This window comes from Anomalospiza imberbis, chromosome 5 (assembly GCF_031753505.1).
Source record: "Anomalospiza imberbis isolate Cuckoo-Finch-1a 21T00152 chromosome 5, ASM3175350v1, whole genome shotgun sequence".
In the NCBI taxonomy this organism is placed as follows: domain Eukaryota; kingdom Metazoa; phylum Chordata; class Aves; order Passeriformes; family Viduidae; genus Anomalospiza; species Anomalospiza imberbis.
In genome coordinates this window covers 29287473-29307082 of record NC_089685.1, presented here as the reverse complement: position 1 = coordinate 29307082, position 19610 = coordinate 29287473, and the positions used below count along the sequence as shown (strand labels likewise).

General features: G+C 39.4%; 1 protein-coding gene across 3 annotated transcripts in view; it reads right to left on the bottom strand.

Annotated features, from left to right (window-relative positions):
* Positions 1–15904: 15904 nt before the first annotated feature.
* TMEM117 (transmembrane protein 117) overlaps positions 15905–19610 on the bottom strand; it is a 181048-nt gene continuing 177342 nt past the window's right edge. For all 3 annotated transcript variants that reach the window (XM_068190043.1, XM_068190042.1, XM_068190044.1), the window contains exon 8: positions 15905–18005. In XM_068190043.1, coding sequence (XP_068046144.1) covers positions 17368–18005 — 638 coding nt within the window. In that variant the 3' untranslated portion in view covers positions 15905–17367. The remainder of the gene's footprint in view (positions 18006–19610) is intronic.

Genomic DNA, 19610 nt, shown 5'->3' with positions numbered 1-19610 from the left:
GAAGGAAGCAAGTGTCAGGTCCTGTGAAGCTCTCCAGGATAGAACAGGTGGTAGCTAAACAGTTTTTCTCTCCTGAACAGCAAAACAGAGTAGAAAGGCTATTCATCAAAGTAGGGACACAGCCTTTTGGACACATCATTTCAGATAAAAAATGCAGCAGATCTATTCTCCTGTTCCTGGGAAAGCCCGCAGTTCTCCTTGGCTTTGGAAGGACCCACCTACAAAGAAGAAAACCCAACTGCACAGTCCAGCTAAGAAGAACCTCATCCCTAATGCCTGTCTGCAAACCACTAATGAGTTGAGTGGACATTCCCAGGGTGACATGAGCACAGGAAGTCCCCACCTACCTTCATGGAGCTCAGACCCAGTTTGAACCTGCAAGGAGACCTGCATGGGAAGGCACAGGGTTTGAAGGGACGGTGGACTTTTTTGACCTTGTTACAGGGCATGTGCATGCTGTGCCCAGGGGGCACCCAGAGCCCCTGGTAAGTCAGCATATGCCCCAGGATGGGGTACGGAGCCCTGAACAACAATGAAGGGCACAAAGAAGGGAGTTTCACGCACTCCATGTTCTCAGCTTAGTGCTGGTCAGGGTTGGACTCCATGTCTCACATGTTTTCTTCACATTTGGTACATGTACAGATGATGATGCTTGCTCCCTGAGCTTACGTTGTGAAGGCTGTCTATGCAAACTGCTGGACTTGGTTTTCTCATGTTTTATCTCTTCCCATATGATTGCAGGGTCAGAATCACTCTGCATTTACGGCTGTTTTTTTTTGGGAAATATTGAGGGATATTCAACTCCCCCTTTTGAACTGGCTTGCTCTAGAACAACTCCCAGAAAAGGCACTTGTCAGGAAGAGCATGGTGTTCTCCACGGTGCTCTAAGCAGAGTGGCTCCCTGCCTGCTGCCTGTGAGGATTTGTGCCTTTCACTGGGGCCGTCCTGCTGGGCCTTTGTCCTTCTCACTGGCAACACTTTCAGAAACTGAAAAAGGCCCGTTTATCCTCTTGCTCATTTAAATGCAGACAGGCTAATGCCGTGGCTATTTAAAGTAATGGCAGTCAGCAGAGCAGATGCTTAGGATGTGAGTGCTGGACTGTCATTAAAAGACGTGGTCTATGATTAAATTATGTTTTTCCTATGGGAAACTACAGCCCTCTGGGACTTTTTGGCTTATTAGGAAAGTTTTGAGCTACCATGTCTCTCTAGCAGAGATAAAATAATGCAAACTTGCAACTGATCCCAGGAGCATGTTGCTATCATTCCCACTGTTGTTTCTGGATCTTCAGGCTATTCTGTTTTGATTTTTGTAGCTTAGTGACTTTGAGTAGAAAGAATGAAGTATCTTATGTTCTTCTATATTGAGATCTTAATTTCTTGTAAGTACCTACAGGTACTCTAGACTTTACCCTGTGATTTCATAATATAATATAATGTAATATCATGCAATATATAATAAATAATATTTTCCACTCTGATTTCCTATTATTCACTACTTTCTAGATAAGAGGTCATTCTGCGTGCTTAGATTGATAATTTCATAGATACAGAATGGATTTGGCTGCACACATTTCCTTGAAATGAGCAGCGACTGTGTTTCTAACCTAATGGAGTGATTCTGAAAAATTTACAGCTTATTTTTAACAAATGAATTATTTCCTTTCAGGAACAAACCCTCTGTAGCATGGGAAGCTGCAGCATGTAAACCAGTTCCTAACTACATCAATTCTCACCAGAAGCAAACCTAGAGGTGTGTGTTCTACATTTCTTTGGTTAATAATGTGAATAAAGTTTTATTCAGTAAATAAAAAGATATGTGTTGCAAAAGTTTTCCAACATCTCATTTAGAGTGTAATAAACTGTGTTGTTTGCTAGCCTTGTGGCTCCTCTTAGTTTCTGATCGTATGGTATCAGAAAAATCGATATCTCATTTCTCACATCAGCCAGATGGATAGGCCAGGCAAGGGCTTCAGCCAAGCCTTTGTGCCATTCTGACAGGGGAAAAAACGTGTTTTCCCTATTTCAAGTTCTACTGTTTACAAGCAGCTATTGACAGCTTTGCAGTACTTTCTCTCAGTAAGATCTATCACAGCAGAACTTTGAAGTCTTGCTGGCTCGGCTGTATTTCTTATACCTCCTCACTTACCAAGTACAGCTATAAATCCTTAAAGTGGTTACTATTGCATGTGTTCACTAAATGTTGAGATCAGCCATGTAGTAAAGGAAGTGTTCTGGATTTACAGTCAGCCTGACTTATGCTTATCCTTCCAAAAAAAGCTGTCAGGAGATTTTGGTTTACAAAAACCTGGCAATTACACTGCCATGCCTGCTGATGAAATTAGTTTCCCTGCATGGCTGTGTGGCACAGCTCTGTTGCAAAACAAGTTGGTGCAGGACCAACTGGCAGTAGGAAAGGTTTGTTTTTCTGCTCTGTGGATGTCATGGTACACATTGACGTAAAGGCTAATTTTTTATACCACAAGTTGGGAGAATACTAGTATTACTATAAAGAGTATTTTCAAAATGTGTTTACTAAATTTAAAATATTTCTAGTGAAAACATTGTTTTTTTACTTTTATGTACAATATATCATAATCACATCCAAATGAGAGTATTAAAAGATAAACAGACCTTGTGATTGCCAAATGAAATATGCAATGTAAGGGAACATCAAATAAGAATCATCCATTTAACTCTGGTTGGTGGTCCTACTCACAGTGCTTATTACACATTATTTTTCCACAGAGACACTGCTTGTCGAAATAAAACCCCTGAAATTATTTTCTCTCTCTATTAACAGTGGCTGAGGGTATAAAAAGTTCTCCACAACAATTTCTTCACAGTTATGTCACTGCATATGAGATGGTTGTAAAGCCGGCTTCAAGAAAGCCAGTGCTGCCATTTAGTGAACCTAAAGCACTATCAGTATAGTAATACTAATGGTAATTCCCACGTAATACAAGAAATTTAAAATTCAAATGCAGGTACTCCATTTTCCACATGTCACCCTCAGAAGAGCTATAGAGGCAGCTCAACTTACAAAGGGAATTTGTGTGCAAATTCAGACCCTTCACAGACTGGTGGAAAGCAGCAGAATACAAACCAGACCTGTGCAATACTTTTATATTAATCTTCTTAAAATGCCCACCAGTCCATGTCCTGTGATGAAACTAGAACCTCATTCTGGGTCTTCCCTCTGCTTTGCCACATCCAGTCCCCTCGGACCTGGAGATGTCTGGGGAAGCCAGCCCATGTGCAGACACAGAGTGACAACAGCCCCCCTGGGCTGAGCCTGGTCACTCCAGGGCCTCGTCAACACAACCCTACATTGTGTGCTTTATTGTAGTGCAACTCTGTAAGGTTCATTTCCCATTGAGTTTGTAGGTCCAGAATTTTAAACTGAGACTAGGAAGCTCAAAGCCAAAGCAATGTTCCTGTGACTCTAAAAGAATGAAACCAGGAGCAAACAATGCCACAGTCTTCTCTGATGGCTGCACAAAACTATTAAACATAGTGGGACTGCGTAAAGATTCTCAAATAACTGAAAGAAAGTTATGGAATACAGGTTTAGGTTTGAGGAATTAAATCCATTTTCCTTCCAATTGCAACTTCTGAAGTGCAGCTGATTCAGAAGAAAGGCTTTGTTTTGTCTGATATCAGTTGAAGCTCAAAATCAATGAAAGCACACATCAACACAGGCAAAGAGAATATAATGTTCCCTATTATACTTTCTGAAGCTTACTTCTGTTAAGCATAAACTGTACTGTTCTTCTGGAAATGAAATTTAAAGATCTTTATGTCAAAGACATCACAAAATGCAAAGAAACAACTTCGCACATTTTTAGCCAGTCTAACTTCAAGGCAGAAATCAGAGTTAAGAAGGAAAATAAACCATGACATAAAAGCAATGTTTCTTTCTTTTCTGGATGATTGCATGCTTAGATTGTGCTTAAAATTCCCAGGAGATGTTCAGATTGAGATGAAATATTGGTTTGGTGTAATGGCAGCATGGAGATCATAGCTATAAGCTATTTTTGTAAATCATAAATCAGTGTCTGAGTACCAAACCATGGGAGTCTAGCATTCAATTCATATATTATCACTAATTACAGTTTTTTTACTTGACAATGCATCATCACTCATGCAAGTAGCTATAAGCTATTTTTTCATCCATAGCCACACAACTTGTATTCAAGACAATGACTCCTGAAAACTGTGAAGCATAAATAAGAAAAAGGATATTTTTGTTATTGGCAATTCTGTACCCAGTTGAGAAACTGTTTCTTCTCACTACAGCTCAGGGCATTGAACAGTTCTTTTCCCAAACAGTTTATCTTTCAAGAAGGCAAGGCAAGCAGAGATTCTGAGAATGAGACGCAACAGCCAAGAATTGAGACTGAGTGACAGTTTGCAGTCAGCATGTTAATTCAATTCTTTATTTCCTTAAAAGAAGAAACACCTGAGAACACTCTAAGTGAGGATGGGGTACAGAGGCTCTGAAAGAGAATCTTGACAGCCTTGTAACAGGTGACTAATTAGCATGGAGGAGGAAATATTTAAACTTCATTGTGCTTCTCTGACTTGTTTCCCAAACAGTCGTCCTGATCACTTAATTTTCAGCATTTCTCAGCATGTGCCCTCACCCTCAACCTGCAGATGAGAACATTGCCTCTCTGGAACTGGGTTCTGCAGAGCATGTGCCAATGCTTTCCCTATGAGCTCACAACTCATCAGTTGCTCACAGATGTCCCCTGGCAGCAGCCGCAGACATGATCCTCACTGCAGCCCTTGCTGGAGCTGTCTTTATCCCTGCTCCCCTGGCTGAAGATGTCTTTTCCTATGCTGCATCCTTTTTCTTCCTGTCCCACATCTATCTGAGCCCAAGCATGGCACACTTATTCTGTGCAGGTCTATCTCAAATCACTCTTACAGTGTTTTGGGGTGGGTTTTTTGAAGGAAAATGTCTTTCCCATTAACATTATGATCAAGCTGCATCAGCTCCAGCTAGCTGGAATCACTCTGATATGACAAAGAGGAGCTCAGGAGACAAAATGGGCTGAGTGTCATCTCAGTCCCTTGCCTTTAGTTATGTTCACCAAAGCCTCCTATATTACAATAAAATCTTGTCAATCATACTGCATTGGTGAGTGAGATCAATGCTGCCAGCAGCAGCCTGCCAGATGACGTGAGCCAACTGTGTGCAGCCAGCATGGTGACATCCATTGTATGTGCATGTTGCGGTCACAGGGAAGATGTTCCCCAGCCAGCTCACTCCCTGAGACCGGTGTGCAGTCAGGAGAACGGCCGTCCCTGGGTCTCTGCTGAGCTCCCTCGGGGTGGCGGTGTGTGCAGGGGCTCGCAGCTCCCTGCAGCAGATGCTGTGGCATGGAGAACACAGAAGCAGCACAGTACGAGAAACTGAGGCAAAGGAATAGAGAGGGGCCACTTGTTTGAGTTCCAAGGAAGTTCTATTTCCCCAAAGGATTCAGGGAGAAGTGACAATAACTGAGGGCAAAAAGCTGCTTTTAAGGAGAGGCGGGAATAAGGGGAGGACACAACCTTTTACCAGTAGGAAGGCATTAGGAGAGGAGTGCAGGGTAAGGGATATCCAATAGAAGCCACCAAGGGGAAGGAGCAAAACCTGCACTTCACTCTTGCTTCGAGGAGGGGATGAAGGACAGGGAACATTCCAGAAGTGAACAAAGGAGATACAAGGAGATTGATAGGCACTTGGTGGGAGAATCCTGGGGTAAACAACTCAGGACTGAACCATTAGGGAAGCCAAATGGGGTACATGGAATGAACCATTACAAACTTATAACAAGGAATATTTAAAACCGGCTACAGAAGACCAAACTGTAAAATAACAGACTACCACAATCCATGGGCATTGTGGGCTGTGCAGGGGATTTGTGGGTGAGTTCTCACGGAGTGGGGACCCCAGCAGCACCAGCTTGCACTCTTCCCTTACGCTGACAGTGAGAGTAGCTAACCTGATGCTGTCTGAGACCGAGGAGCATTTGGCTGGCTCCAGCACAGACGGCCAACTGGTTCTGAAATGCACGAGTACCCAGGTGGACTATGTCATGAAGTTGGAGCTATAGAGGAGGCTTCCTGGGGTGGCTTCAGAAGGGTAATCCTGAGCTAGACTACGACAAAAGTATGGCTTGCACCAACCAAGCTGTCTAAATCTTCAAAGCTAGGAATTTCCACATAGAGGGTAAAACACTGGAATGAAGCGCTGGCTAACTGAACAGCATCTTTCCACTGGACTAGAAGATGTGAGGTCCGAATTTTTCCATTGTGGAGGAAGCCTTCCTTTGCCAGTGTCCATGTTTTTGGTTTTGTCCCATTCTCCTTTTGACATACATAATATGGAAAACCAGGGCTTTGCAATGATCAATCATGTTGTACAGAAAGCAGCATGTGAGTGTGTGACTAGTTCCCCATGAGCAGTATCTGTGAAGTGAACATTTGTTGCACACAAATCTATAACAACCATTCTAGGCATAGGTAGGAAACTTTCAGTCACAGGCAGATCACTGAAACATTCTTTGGTCATATAAAATGCTTGCCTTTGGTGTTCTTGACCAATATCTCTGTAGGTATCCACCAGGAGCTTTGTTTTATTTGCAAATATAGTGAAGGCATTATTAGAGTTGCTTCTGTATCTGTACTGAGAGACAAGAGAAGTGTGGGACAAACACTGAAAACACCTATAAAAGTGTGATAATTTCACTGAATTGCAGTGACCATTGCTTTGACCAAGGGATATTTAAATTTCAATCAAGTCTCATCACTGGATCCATGAGTGGTAATATCTTTCTACTCTTATCCTTTCCTTTCTTTCTCTTTCCTTCTCTCTTTCTTCTCCTAACTTCTCAAAATATTGTAAGCCAGACTAAGAAAAGCTCCAGTCAATTCCTTGTTGTGTTTGAGTAAGGTTTAAATGTATTAAGTTTAAGTTTGCTGAATTAAAGTTTGTGAAGTACCTTACATAGTCTGGATGCTGTTTTAAAATTTGCCACGTATTTTATTCTACCTTAATAGTCTAAAGTTTTCAAGTAAAGGTTTGTTATTGAGCCTCCTGAGAATTTTGCTGGTTTTCCCACATATCACCCAGAGTGAATCAAACTACCTTTCCCTGAACCTGTTGAGTGGACTGGGGAATAACACAGGGTCTGTTGGGAATCCTGAAATTTAGTCTACAGGTCATTGGTGGTTGCTAAGCTAGACTAGTTTAGTATTGAAGTTAGACTGTGTCAATATGTGGAAACTGTGCTTTTGTGCTAAAAACGGCAGTGGTCATACTTAATTTCTTCTCCAACTTGGAAGCTCTACCTCATCCAAAGGTCATTTTCCCCTTACACACGCAATAGGGTCTTAGCCTTGATGTACTGCAGCATGCTGATGTTTCCTGTAGGCTGTCACAATTCTAACAGTAAAGAGGGAGAAAGGCTGAGTTGGAAAAATCTTTTTTTTCATTATAAGAACAGGTACCTGTAAAACACCTCAGTTCATAATCTTTTCAGTTAAAGTTCAAATCTGTATTTTGCCACCTACATATATATTCATGTTCTCAAAAGGGTTGAGCACCCACATCCATCAAGACATGCCAATGCAGTACACTTTTATAACAGATTTTTACTACTGTAACTCAGTCCTTTTCCTCCATTTCCAGCATTGATTACATCTTACTTGCCTTTAGAAGTGCTCTAAAAAGTCCAAGAAAGCCATTGTAAAACATGAAAGAAAGTATGGGTCTAACCCTTCTTACCCCGAAAACTCTGTGCCCCTCACTGCTGTTTGAACAGATTTAGACACTCAGCTGCTGATATGCTCTTGGTAGCCTGTTACTGTCTGGTGTTTGATCCTCCTACACGCCCTACTTGTGTCACATCTGATGTCTCTCTAAGAAGGGTATATGCTTGGATGCAGGTGTCTGCTGACATGCTACTTTTTAATCCTGGAAAGCCATGACACTGCACAAGAAATTCAGTTTGGTCTGTCTGTGAGATAAAGACTGCTCAAGCAGCTGACTCCTGTAAGTCATGGAATATGACTGGTAACATCTCTAGGCTAATTAGATCCAGAAAAGGAAGCGTTTCAGTACTACCAGGGAAAACCATTCTTATCACCACGAGAAACCTTCCAGTTAGAGCAAACCAGAAGTGGGACCTCCCAACACTATGGGCAGTATTTAACTCTTCAAGCACTCAAGCACTGCTGTGCAGCATCAGTGACACGCCAGGAAATAGCTCATATCCTTTATAGAAAGGTTGGCCCTCAAGTCACTCCTATCAGCATCCTCTACACTTTCCCCATGGCTGCATCCATCATCTCCCTTGCTGGGATATGCAAGGTGCAACACTTTTTGAATTAGGAAATGCACTCAATTATGAGCAATTGACTTAATTTTTCCAGTGTGACTGAAGTTCGCAGTGCTGCTGAAGACCAAGCATGTGGTATCCCTGGGTGCCTCCAGGAGCTGACTCCTGGGAGCACCCTCCAACCCATGCAGCTGCTCAGAAACGTTCTACGGTGCAATCAGTTCTGTGGTGTGGTTTCAGGGGGTTTGTGAGGAGATGCATCTCTGTAATGGGGCTCACATCCCTCAGTCAAAGGGAGTAGGGAACACAAGTGCACCTTTGTATCTAGGGTGAATTCAGAGACATTGCTTAAAGCCAGCATCCTCTTGAGTCCAATGGTCTGTCTAGGAAGTTAATCATGGATTAGACAGCAGGTGCAATTCAAAGAGGTGATACAAAACAAGTCAGAGAAAGTGTGATCAAAACTGTACATAGAATGCAATCAGTGTCTGAAAATTCTTTTGCACCACAGGACCTACATAAGCTCTGCACACAAAGCTGACTTCTCAGGCCACACCTGCAGCGAGGACTGAGAAATTTGTTCTTTTTCTGTAAATCTCCAGACTGTGCTGGGGGTACAAACCAGACCACTCACACCAGTCCCAACTGCAGATCATTCTGGGAGGGGAACATTAATTTCTTTCAAAATTAAATTGCAAATCTGCTCACAGTTCAAAGTCATTCCTTCTACAAAAACAAGAACAATGCTGAAATAACTTTGTGCTGTATGATGTAAATGCCTCAGGTTTCTACAAACTGTCAGAATAGAGAACATGACTTTTTAATATTGCAGTTATCTAAGAGGCTGCTGTGTTTTAGTTTCCTCCCTTTTAGATTGTTTTAGGCACTTTTTTTCTTCAGAGTTAGAGCTCTGAAAATGTTGCTATGTTATCTGTTGCTTTTCCTGCGAAGCTGTGAGGAAAAAATATCCAGGCTTTTCTCTCAACAAGAATATCCACATTATATTATTAAAACACAAGGCATCTTTGAATTAATCTCCAAAAAGATTCAGTCAGTAGGACAGAATTCTAACAGTCTCACATCCCCCAATATTATTCAAAGTAAAGTTTTGGCTCAAGCAAGAAGGAGGAAGAAAATCTTAAGTTTGGATGATAAAGCTGCCTGCAGATACATGCGTTTAAGAGTGCTTATCCCACCACCTGCCTTTCACCATTCCCTCCATCTGCACAGATTGACCTTGACTGGCAAAACACTCCAGCCTTGTTGTGTGCAGGCAGAGATGTAGCACAGTACTTGTCACTTTCTTCTGCTCACGTGTGCTCTCACTGGGTGAATGTTTCCCCTCATCTTGTCTCTAATCTGATACTGGCAGAATTTCACATCTCATATGAGACTGTGTACCAGGACTCTAGGTGCAGAATCCCATTACAGACAGATAGTTGTTTTACAGGTCTCTCTGTTTCATCATTCAAGAAAAAATTAATACATTCACAGTGTACATGACAGGAACATGTTAGCAGAATACTTTTTGTTGCTTGTCGTTTGAACTCCCAGCATTGCTCCTCAGTGACACTTGATAGAATTGAAGGAAAACACAATCCAGTAAAAATTTTGAAGTTTCCATCACAAAAATGCTGGCAGTCTTTGCTATTACTATGAAAAGGAAATTAACTACTTTCTTTTTGCAAAATATTATTTGCAAAGGAACAATAGGATGTCACTATTTGAGGGGATAAAATAGTGGCTTTGTAACTCCTTTGCATGTTACTTGCTGTTACTTGAAGCAGTGTTGAAGTCTGTTTTCCAGATCACAGTATCTGAAAGCAGACTGGTTTCTTCTGAAGGAAACTCCAAAAAGCAGTTGAGGAAGGAGTGAGGTATTTCCACTTCCACTGGCAGTTACCTTGAGGCAGTTTCATGGCACAAGACAATGGGGATCTGATGCTAACAAAACTGCCTTCTGATTTCAAAAAGCTAATTTCTCCAGCTGAAATTTATGCAAGGGTGAAATGCACCTAATTCTGTTCCTGGGATATTTCATGCCATGTCCATGTATATGTGAATCACATGGAGCAAAGAAAACATTTGACAACAACAAACTAGAAAGACTAAAGTCCTAATAAAATAGGCAAGCAGGGGATACCTGACATGTATGAAATTGAGCAAATAATTTAATGTCTTCGCCTTTTAATTTTCCTCTCTACTTTTGCATTTCTTTTGCATTGCAAAGTCTTCAAGCAATTCCTTTCCAATCTCTGTAGTTATATTTGTCTGAGAGATTTATATGTGACAGTGGTGCCATTACAAGTGCAATACAATGAGTGGGTAGTTTTAGTAAAATAAAGTTTCCAGTGACCACAGAAGATGGGGAGAGATCTCTAGGAAAGGTCTTGTAAACTTCCAAGTTAACTTCTCCAAAAAGTTGGTGGGTATTTCTGTGATGTAAAGCTAGAGCCTTTAAAACACCAGGAGGGACATTTGGGCTTATATGTATTTATTCCTCCATGTGCACTTTGAAAGGCACTAGAGTACATCCAAATGAGCAGCCACCTTTGAAGTCTAATCAGATCAGTATTACACTGTGTCTTTGTGACACTCCTCAGAGCAACAGGGCTACACTGTTCAGGAGAATGACCTAAAATAGCCATACAGCTCACAGAGATCTGAGCTTCTATCTTTGAATGGTCCTACATGACTTTCAAGCACCTGTTGGTACAGACTGGTTGCTAACTAAAGACCTATCGCTGTGCTCTCTTAGGTGATAGAGGTATCACCTGGGCTTGAAAACTGAAAAAAAACCACTCAATATTTTAAGTGCAACAGCACACATTTCTATGGAGGTTTCATTAAATACTACACCCTAAAGCTACCTGTACCTGACAGGTTCAACAAATAATTATATTGGCCCTTGTAGGCAGACTTGCTATTAAAACAGAGCAGGAGGTTACTGCCAACTTCTATTGCATCTGCTTTAACTGTTTTTTATATAAATGCAAAACTCTTTAGACCTTAGAATAATGGTTTTTTATTTGAATGAATGATGTCTGAAGTCTCTCCAGGACTGCATAGGAAAGAATTTGATTTCTGTCCCCTTTGGGATTATTTTTGAGGAGTAGCTTTGCTGTGGATCAGCAGGTCAAAATTGATGGAAAGGGTGAAAAGGGAGAAAGAAGGTTACACAGATGAAGCAAAAATGGTTAGATTGTCTACTCATAATTTAACTTTAACCTTGCAAAGATTTGGAAGACATTCTGTTTTTTTTATAGCTTCATGAAGCAAAAATAGAAAATTCTCCAGTAACCATGGAAACATGGAAACAATGACTACTGGAAATTATCTCTACTTGTGCTATCATTGGCTGACACTAAAGTTAAGCCACACGTGCATCCTCAGCAATGTTGTCACAGCCGACAGGGAATGAACCTCGCAAAAGTTCTCAAACATCTGGAGCAGCTGGAGCCACTGCAGTTTTGGAATATTCTAATTCTAGCTGTTGGTGGCTCAAGCTATACTTGTTTTCAGCAAGTGATTCTGTGAACAATTAAATACAGAAACTCTAACCATGTCTGAGTATGTGTTTTGTTGACCAAAAGACCTAGTAGGCACCAGCACATCAAGTGCCTTTATGTGCCTGCAGAGCTCTCAAAGGAAAGGTCAGCAAGGCATACAGTGTCTCAGAGCAGTCACCATTGATGGTTATCCCTATTGAAGGGGAGGGAGAGGGATACAGATGGTACCAAATCAGTAACAGCAATTATGGGCCTTTGGAGGGTAACTTCCCATCTAGGTCACTAACAATAAAAGTTTATTGGAAATAAAAACAGAAGAATGAAATGAAATGGACTTTTAGTGGGAAAAACAAGAGATAAATGAAGAGAAGAAGGAATTCAGTATAAAGAGAAGTGTTGCAGATGTCACAAACATCATGAAGCCGGGTCTGTAACCTGCCTGCTGGAATCAGATAAGCTGCTCTTGTGCACACCCCAACTGCTGCACATTAAAGGAAAAGCATGAGTTTAGAAGAATCTCTATGACTGTGCTGCTGATAAATTTTTGAAAGCATTTGATTTTGCTACTACACTCCTCTTTGCAAAGCAGTTGGATTCATGCTTTTCCTTTCTCCAAGAAGGAGTTTGCTGTGGAGAGTACCAGCCTCATGGAGCATCTCCCTTGCAATTTCTTTCCCACTTCCTTTTCAGAAAACTACTCCATTTCCCCAAACAGTGAAAAGCTGCTGACAACCCCCATGCAGAGGAAGTGTTAGGAGGGAATTATGGTGGTGTTAAAACCTAGTTACCCAGAAGAGCTACTCACCCAGAAGTCATCTGGAAGCTGGGAACTGTTTGTGAACATTTGGAAACAGGGACTAACTGCTTCTGTTTGAATATCTGAAGAGGATTGAAAAGATTTCTAGTGATTTCCTGTCTCTCTATTTGTCCCTTTGTTCTGAAATGGTCACGTAAGTGACATTCTTCACCTCAAGGCCATAAAACTGACACACCAGACTTCCAGCTTTTGCCTGCCCTTGGTTGTCCTTCTTGGAATTGTATATTAGGCATTGCAATAATGTGCCACAACACACTCAGGTAGCCCAGACTCCCCATTGGACAGTTTTGAGTACACAGGGAAAGGAGCAACTCCTCTGTCATTTGCAAGTTTGAATGGATGGACAGGACAGAGAGTGTATGGCAGAAGAGCTGGACGGTCTGGTGCTGGCAGTGGCACCTCTGCTGATAAAGGTACTGCAACTGTTTGTTGGTAAATGCTGTTTGTATCTTTGCATGTCACTATCCATAATCCTAAGCACAGGGCCACTCAAACATCTGACAAATGTGTTTTGTCTCCATCCTGTGCCAGGAAGCACAAAGTGAATCACCTTCATATTCTTACTCACAGTGTTGTCTAATTTTTATGGTTCTTGCAATCTGCTCACAGTTTAAGTTGGTTGCTTTTAAATGCACCCTAAAAACGCGCACTATATCCTAAATGCACCCTAAATGCACACGTTGCTTGCAGGATGTAACTACTTCAAATTTATAGTCTAAGATAAAAAGTTCTCTCCCACTGAGCCCCTTCTAGAAGGTTGTTAAAATTAGGGCCAGTGTAATACGAATCCGTAACATCTTTTACTAGTGAGTCATAACCTGTTCACTTGTGGGAAATGAGCTTGCCAGTCTACTAAGGAACTGACTTGCTAACTTCACAGTCTTTGTGAGGTGTCTGCTCTTTGTTCCCAGGTGGGTGTCATGATGGATGCTGTTCAATGCAGGAAAAACAATTGAACACATGCTGTAATACAGTGCAGTAGCCTAAAGTATGATGATACCAGCTGGAAAGGAAAGACATCTTTTAAAACAGAAAAAAATTAGTTTCCACATACATTTCACAAATAAATAATTTGAGGACACAGACAGTTCAATTAAATGCTTTTTCTTTGGTCTTATATTTTCTCTGCAAAATAAGTAGAGGCAGAGGAGATGAAACAACCTGGAATAAATAACTGATGGAGCAATGTAACATGAAAAGGGCAGTAGTAAATTGCCTTGAGAAACTCAGCAGTTTTCCCAACAAAATCAACTAATCCCTTGTCTCCTAATGTACATTCACATATGCATTTTATATATGTGGTTTTTGAAGTTATCTATACATTTCCATAAGCATGAATATTATATTTAAGGTACTTTCTACAAAAATTCTTACCTTCTATTTGCTTCATGTCATTTCCATCTCAGTAAAGGTAATTGTTGAGAATGCTAAGGCAATTTATGGGCACCTGTGGGCTCATAAATCTTATGTGCTTATCCTAGAGATATATCTTTTATATATATACTTTATCAGGTGGTTTCTATCATCCATCACCATATAATGTATCTATGGTAAATTAAAAAAAAAAAAAGATGTATTGTTCCAAATCTGATCTTTGTCAAAGCAGACACCAGCCAGCCCTGTAGTGATGGCAGCTGCTAGATGGCTCATTATAGAGGGTAGAATGGAGATGTGTAGTTTGTGAAAAAACTGACACTTCCTCAAGTTTCTCCCCTTCTATGGTTTTTTCAACTTCATCAGAAAAAGAAATAGAAGCCTAAAAAATTTGTCCAATATTTAGGTTTTCAGGAAAAGGTCGGATTTCCATCTTGAGGTCCCAGTTATGGGTACTAGAGTAGAAAGCAGTTCAGACTGTTTTGAGTTAGCAAAGCATTTCAGAATGTTAAAAGTGAACAACAGTTGACAACAGTGGTGCTTGGAGGAGGAATATTTCCATTTTGGGAAGAAGACTCAGAATGACTCTGCATTAGCAGCTAAGCTCAGGGGTAAAGTTGTGATTGTGCTTGCTGACTCTCCTCCATCTCAGACCTTGAGAGGTCCTCCAATTCAGGGTCTCTGCATGTACCCCAGCCACTATCCTTCATTCACTCTATCAGGACCAAACGAGAGCTAAACTGATGTAAACCCCTGAAATGCACCAACAGTGGGCACTGGGTCCTCAGCACCAACTCCACAAACCTGTTCTTGCTAGGTTGCACTACTCAGTAATACAGAGATAAATGACCGATTTAGGTACTGGATCATCTTTAGGGCGTTCAGCTCCCAACCCTCTGCCTATTTCAGAAGGTGCTTGGGGCAAGCCTGGCCACCTAATTCAGGCTTCTCAAACTTAGCACTGGAAGTGGTGAATGAAAATACTCCTCTCTTCTTCTATCTATGTCTGTGATTACAAATGAGACTCCTACATGACTGAGAAGACCTTTCTCCATTAATTAACTAGATGAGTTGACCATGGTGAGTGGTTACACTGAATCTTTAAACCTCTTACAAATTCATGATATAAGCAGTCTCTGTGTTTGGCCATTATTTAAATACTCATGCAAAATCTAGGATTACTTGATGCTTTTCTCTCTTTCATGAAGGCTTATAATGACCTTAAAAGCATTAATTCAGTATGAGGTCAAGGAATTATTTTAGCTGTGAAATCAGTTGCTTAATAACAGTTTCCTCAGAGTCAAGAAATCATGCAGGCTGTAAGGCTCAAGTAATTATTTCATTTTTCTGCCTACATATTCATGTATTTAACTGCTATTCTGAACAAATATGAGTTAACGAGAGATTTTCAGTACTTGGATTTACAGTGTCCAAAACATACAGAGAAGCATGTATCTGCAAAATTAAACATCTATTTCTGTAATTTCTTAAGAAATCAAATGTTGTTTGAATGTCATACATCAGTATATCACCTCTTATTTAGTACAAGCAAGATCTCACACTTTTTCATCATTACTTATTAATGGCTTGTCTTTGATTATTTCGTAAGTCAATTAAATAAGTTTATAGGTTGTAGTAGGCAAAAGCAAATAAATCTGGGTTTAGGCATAATTTTTAATTGATAAAAAATCAGTGTGATTATAAAATGAATTTTTTCCTGATAGAATATTAAATATTTCATAAACAAAATATTATATTTTGACATCACTATGATGCTGTCTGTCTTTTTTAGTGTCAGAAATACTTATCAATTGAAATAGGGCAATGCATAGGTAAAATGTTTTGAAAAATTGCAAAACTGACAGAGTGTGTTACTGCCTCATAATAAAAAATTGTTGAATGATGTTTATTAAAATTGGTTATCAAGTGACAGTTAATAAATGCATAGTTCTATTCTGCATGCTAAATTCAGCATTCTGAAAACTTAAAAGCAAATAGATCAAAACCAACAGAGATAAAAAAGTCACAAAGACAAAATACAGCAGCACTAGAAAGTGAAAGGGAAATAATTCAGTCTTAAAAATGACTTATTATTGGGTAACTTTTAACAAAAATTGTATAGACTGAATTAGAGGCAAATCAGAGTCTTTCTGATATTTTAGATATGCAATTTCTCTAGTGCATATAGCTTTTTCATACAGCAGACACGTTCACATTACGAAGTCCCCTTCAAAAAAGCAAAAACCCCAGTTTTCCTCTATTTCTGGTTCCAAGTTAGGAACAGCCATGGATAATAAATGAAGGGGGAAAAAAAGGTGCAGTAAAATTTAGCTATTAATTTATTTTAATTAAAAACTTTCAACATTTCTTCAGTATTTGGAGAAATTAGACTATAAGCAGTATGTTCCTATGTATGTTTCACATATACCCAGACCATATCTGCACTGATTTGCAAAAATACTGGGTTTAATGGGCTTTGTGTCCTTTACTGTAATCACTCCGTTGGTTCTTTGATGCTGCATAGGGTTGGTGGGATGATGGAAAGAGTTGCTTCAACCATGTATTTTCACCTCTGTTTCTAAAAGGTGAAGGGCAAAACTTTAAATCAAGGAGCAGTTTATCTTTAATTAAGAAAAACATAATTAGGCATTATCACATAATTGCTATTACTGATGGAGAAACGCATATTTTCACAACTAGTGACCCATGCTGTATTATGTCTCTGCTGTTTACTGCATAATAAATCTGTATTTGTGTTTGGCAGCTAGCCAGAAAAATTAAAAGATAATCAACATGCTTCTCTGCAGTCTGGTCATCAAAATCTCTGACTTCACAGATGACTAAATAACAAAGTCAAGTTGTGGTATCCTAACAGAAAACCTTCTTTAGGAATAACTATATTTATCTCTTCTGTCAAGGCATCAAATGACACTTGAAACAATCATATACAAAAAGCTTTGCAAAACAGATGAGAAGAACTGTGCTATACACCTCGTGTTGAGTTAAAAAACAGTTTAATGTCTCAAGGCACCACCACGGTAGAATTTTATACCTGCAAGTAATCATCTAATACACTATTATACAGTTAAGGTAATGTATTAATAAATAGCTTGTGCAATTTTGGGAAGCAATCTATAAAGGAATGTTAGATATACAATAGGCACGTACTATAATACAAATAAAAACCAAAATTCCTAGAAAAAGCATGCTGAGCACCTCTTGGTATAGGTTGAGTTTCTTATTCTAAACACTATGTAAATCTTAACTTACAAAAGGTAAAACTGAAATCTTAGAGTAACTGCTTATTTAAACTGATTTTCCTGGGTATTTTCCTCTATGTCACAGGATTATTCTTAGGGACAGAGGACTCTGGTACTGGCTGTAAAGGGCTGTCTTGTTCATTGAGTTGTGCGTTCAAGTTTTCTGAAGTTAGAAGGGAAGAATTAAAAACAATTTCACTTAAGTCTGATTTTATGGATACCAGATGTGGTTCTTGAAAATTCAATGGTTCTTCTAACACCTGTGTATTTTCTCGTGTCATTCCCATATCTGATGGTGACTTTCGTTTCATTCTCGTGTACGATTTGTCTAAATTCTCCATGCCTTGGTCAGTTTTCTGAAATCGCCCAAAGAACCAGATGAAGAAACCAAACAAAGCAAAAGCCAGCAAACTTGGAATAAAAGCCAGGCATTTGACATCAAGGCTAGAGCCTGTGAACCTGCTGTGCAAGAACATGTCCCCTTCGGCATAGGTCCGGTTCGTCAGTGGGTTAGTGTTATTGGATCTCCACTCCCAAGATAACTTAGTTCTGTTAAGGTCTCTCAAGCTCTCTGAGTCCTTCACTGTGTAGATCTTCTGTCCGGGACCGATATATTGACCATATTCATGAGGTTTGTAAAATATTTGGTTCTTCCACATATTCAGATCCAAGATTAAAACAAGGAAGATAATTCCATAGTTAAACCATTTGCCTGTTTGGAAAAAGAAAGTTCTGTCATCTGATATATCCATTTTAGAAGCAGTACAAATGCCATTACACATAAAAGATACTTGGAGAAAAAAAAAATTTTTTATTAATCTGTAAAGCAAAGTTGTAAATAAATTTCCACCACAGTCAGATTTATGCTGAATATCCCTTAGTATTTCACAATTAGGTCTGGACACAAAACAATTTTGTAACACAAGCACAGGAGGATAACTATTCAATTGACATTACAGTTTTTAAGCGACCAGCTTATTAGATCACTAGGTGATGTGTTACAGATCAATAAACTTTAAAAAAGCATTAAATCCAGTGCTTTAAAAATATTCACATGGAAATTTTCCACAAAAAGGCCACATTTGACGGAAACATTTATATTCCAGAAATTACTGAAGTGACTGAGCTTTTTGAGGTTGGTAATTATATGAATTTTAAGAGTATATACTTATGTTGTTTGATATACCAACCATGGAGTGCAGATGCATTCAGGTACAGGTAATCAGACAAACTGCGATTTATAGAAATTTGAGAAATAGCAAAGGCTGATTGTAGACTTCCAAGTCTAGCCAGCTTAGATTTTTTTTATAATCTGTGTCTATGAATACACATAACAAATTATACTATTTTCACAGTCAAAGCATATCTTACATTCTAGTTAGACATATGCTAAGATCTCACCTGTGCAGTGATGACTGCCATCACCCAAGAACCTGGCCAATCTACATGTCAGTATTAAGTGAAAATACATACACAGAGGAATGTTCCTGCTGGTGATGAATGATCTTGGTCTTTGCTGGAATCATATTTAAGTATGATTCAAGTAAAAAAGAAAATGTATCATAGGATCTATCAAATTACTTAGGATAGTGACTTGCAAAGAATTAATGGATTCCAGTTCCTAAAGGTATGTGTGTTCAAACTGTACAACCAGAATTCTTCAGGAGGGTAAGGAGACTAACTTCTATTCAGGAATTATGTTTAATACTTCTCTTCAGTTTAGATTAAATAGATTGAAAATAAACATGAATATTTATTCTCTTGCGTTATTGTCACTGTTCAGAAACAAAACTGAACTGAAAAGACCTTGCAGACAATCCTATAATTCCTGAATAACTCCTCTATCAAAGTCAAGGTGGACAAGGCTTTGAGCAAAGTGTAGAGGAAGGTATCCCTGCTCACTTCAGATGGGCTGGAACCAAATAACCTTAGAGTCCCTTCCAGCTGAAACATTCTATGATTTCTCCCTGTGATTTCATCAGTTTTATAATTGACATGTTAAAGAAAACTATCTACCACATTAAATAATATTTAAGTTTCTTAAATCAACACCAAGAGACTGAAAGTGATGCTAAAGTATGAAATAACATAACAAACAATACAATGGAACTTGATGTTTCCTGTGGATGTTTGCCATGTATTTCATGTTTCTATTTTTCCCATCACATCTGTCTTTCAACAGAAAGACACAGGATTCACTGATCAACAGCTGCTGTCAAGCATATAATAGCTGACTTCTTGTTTTTTCCTCAGCTGGGCACTTAGATGACTCTTCTTTATCTTACCACCATTTCTTAGGACACACTGATATCATTGT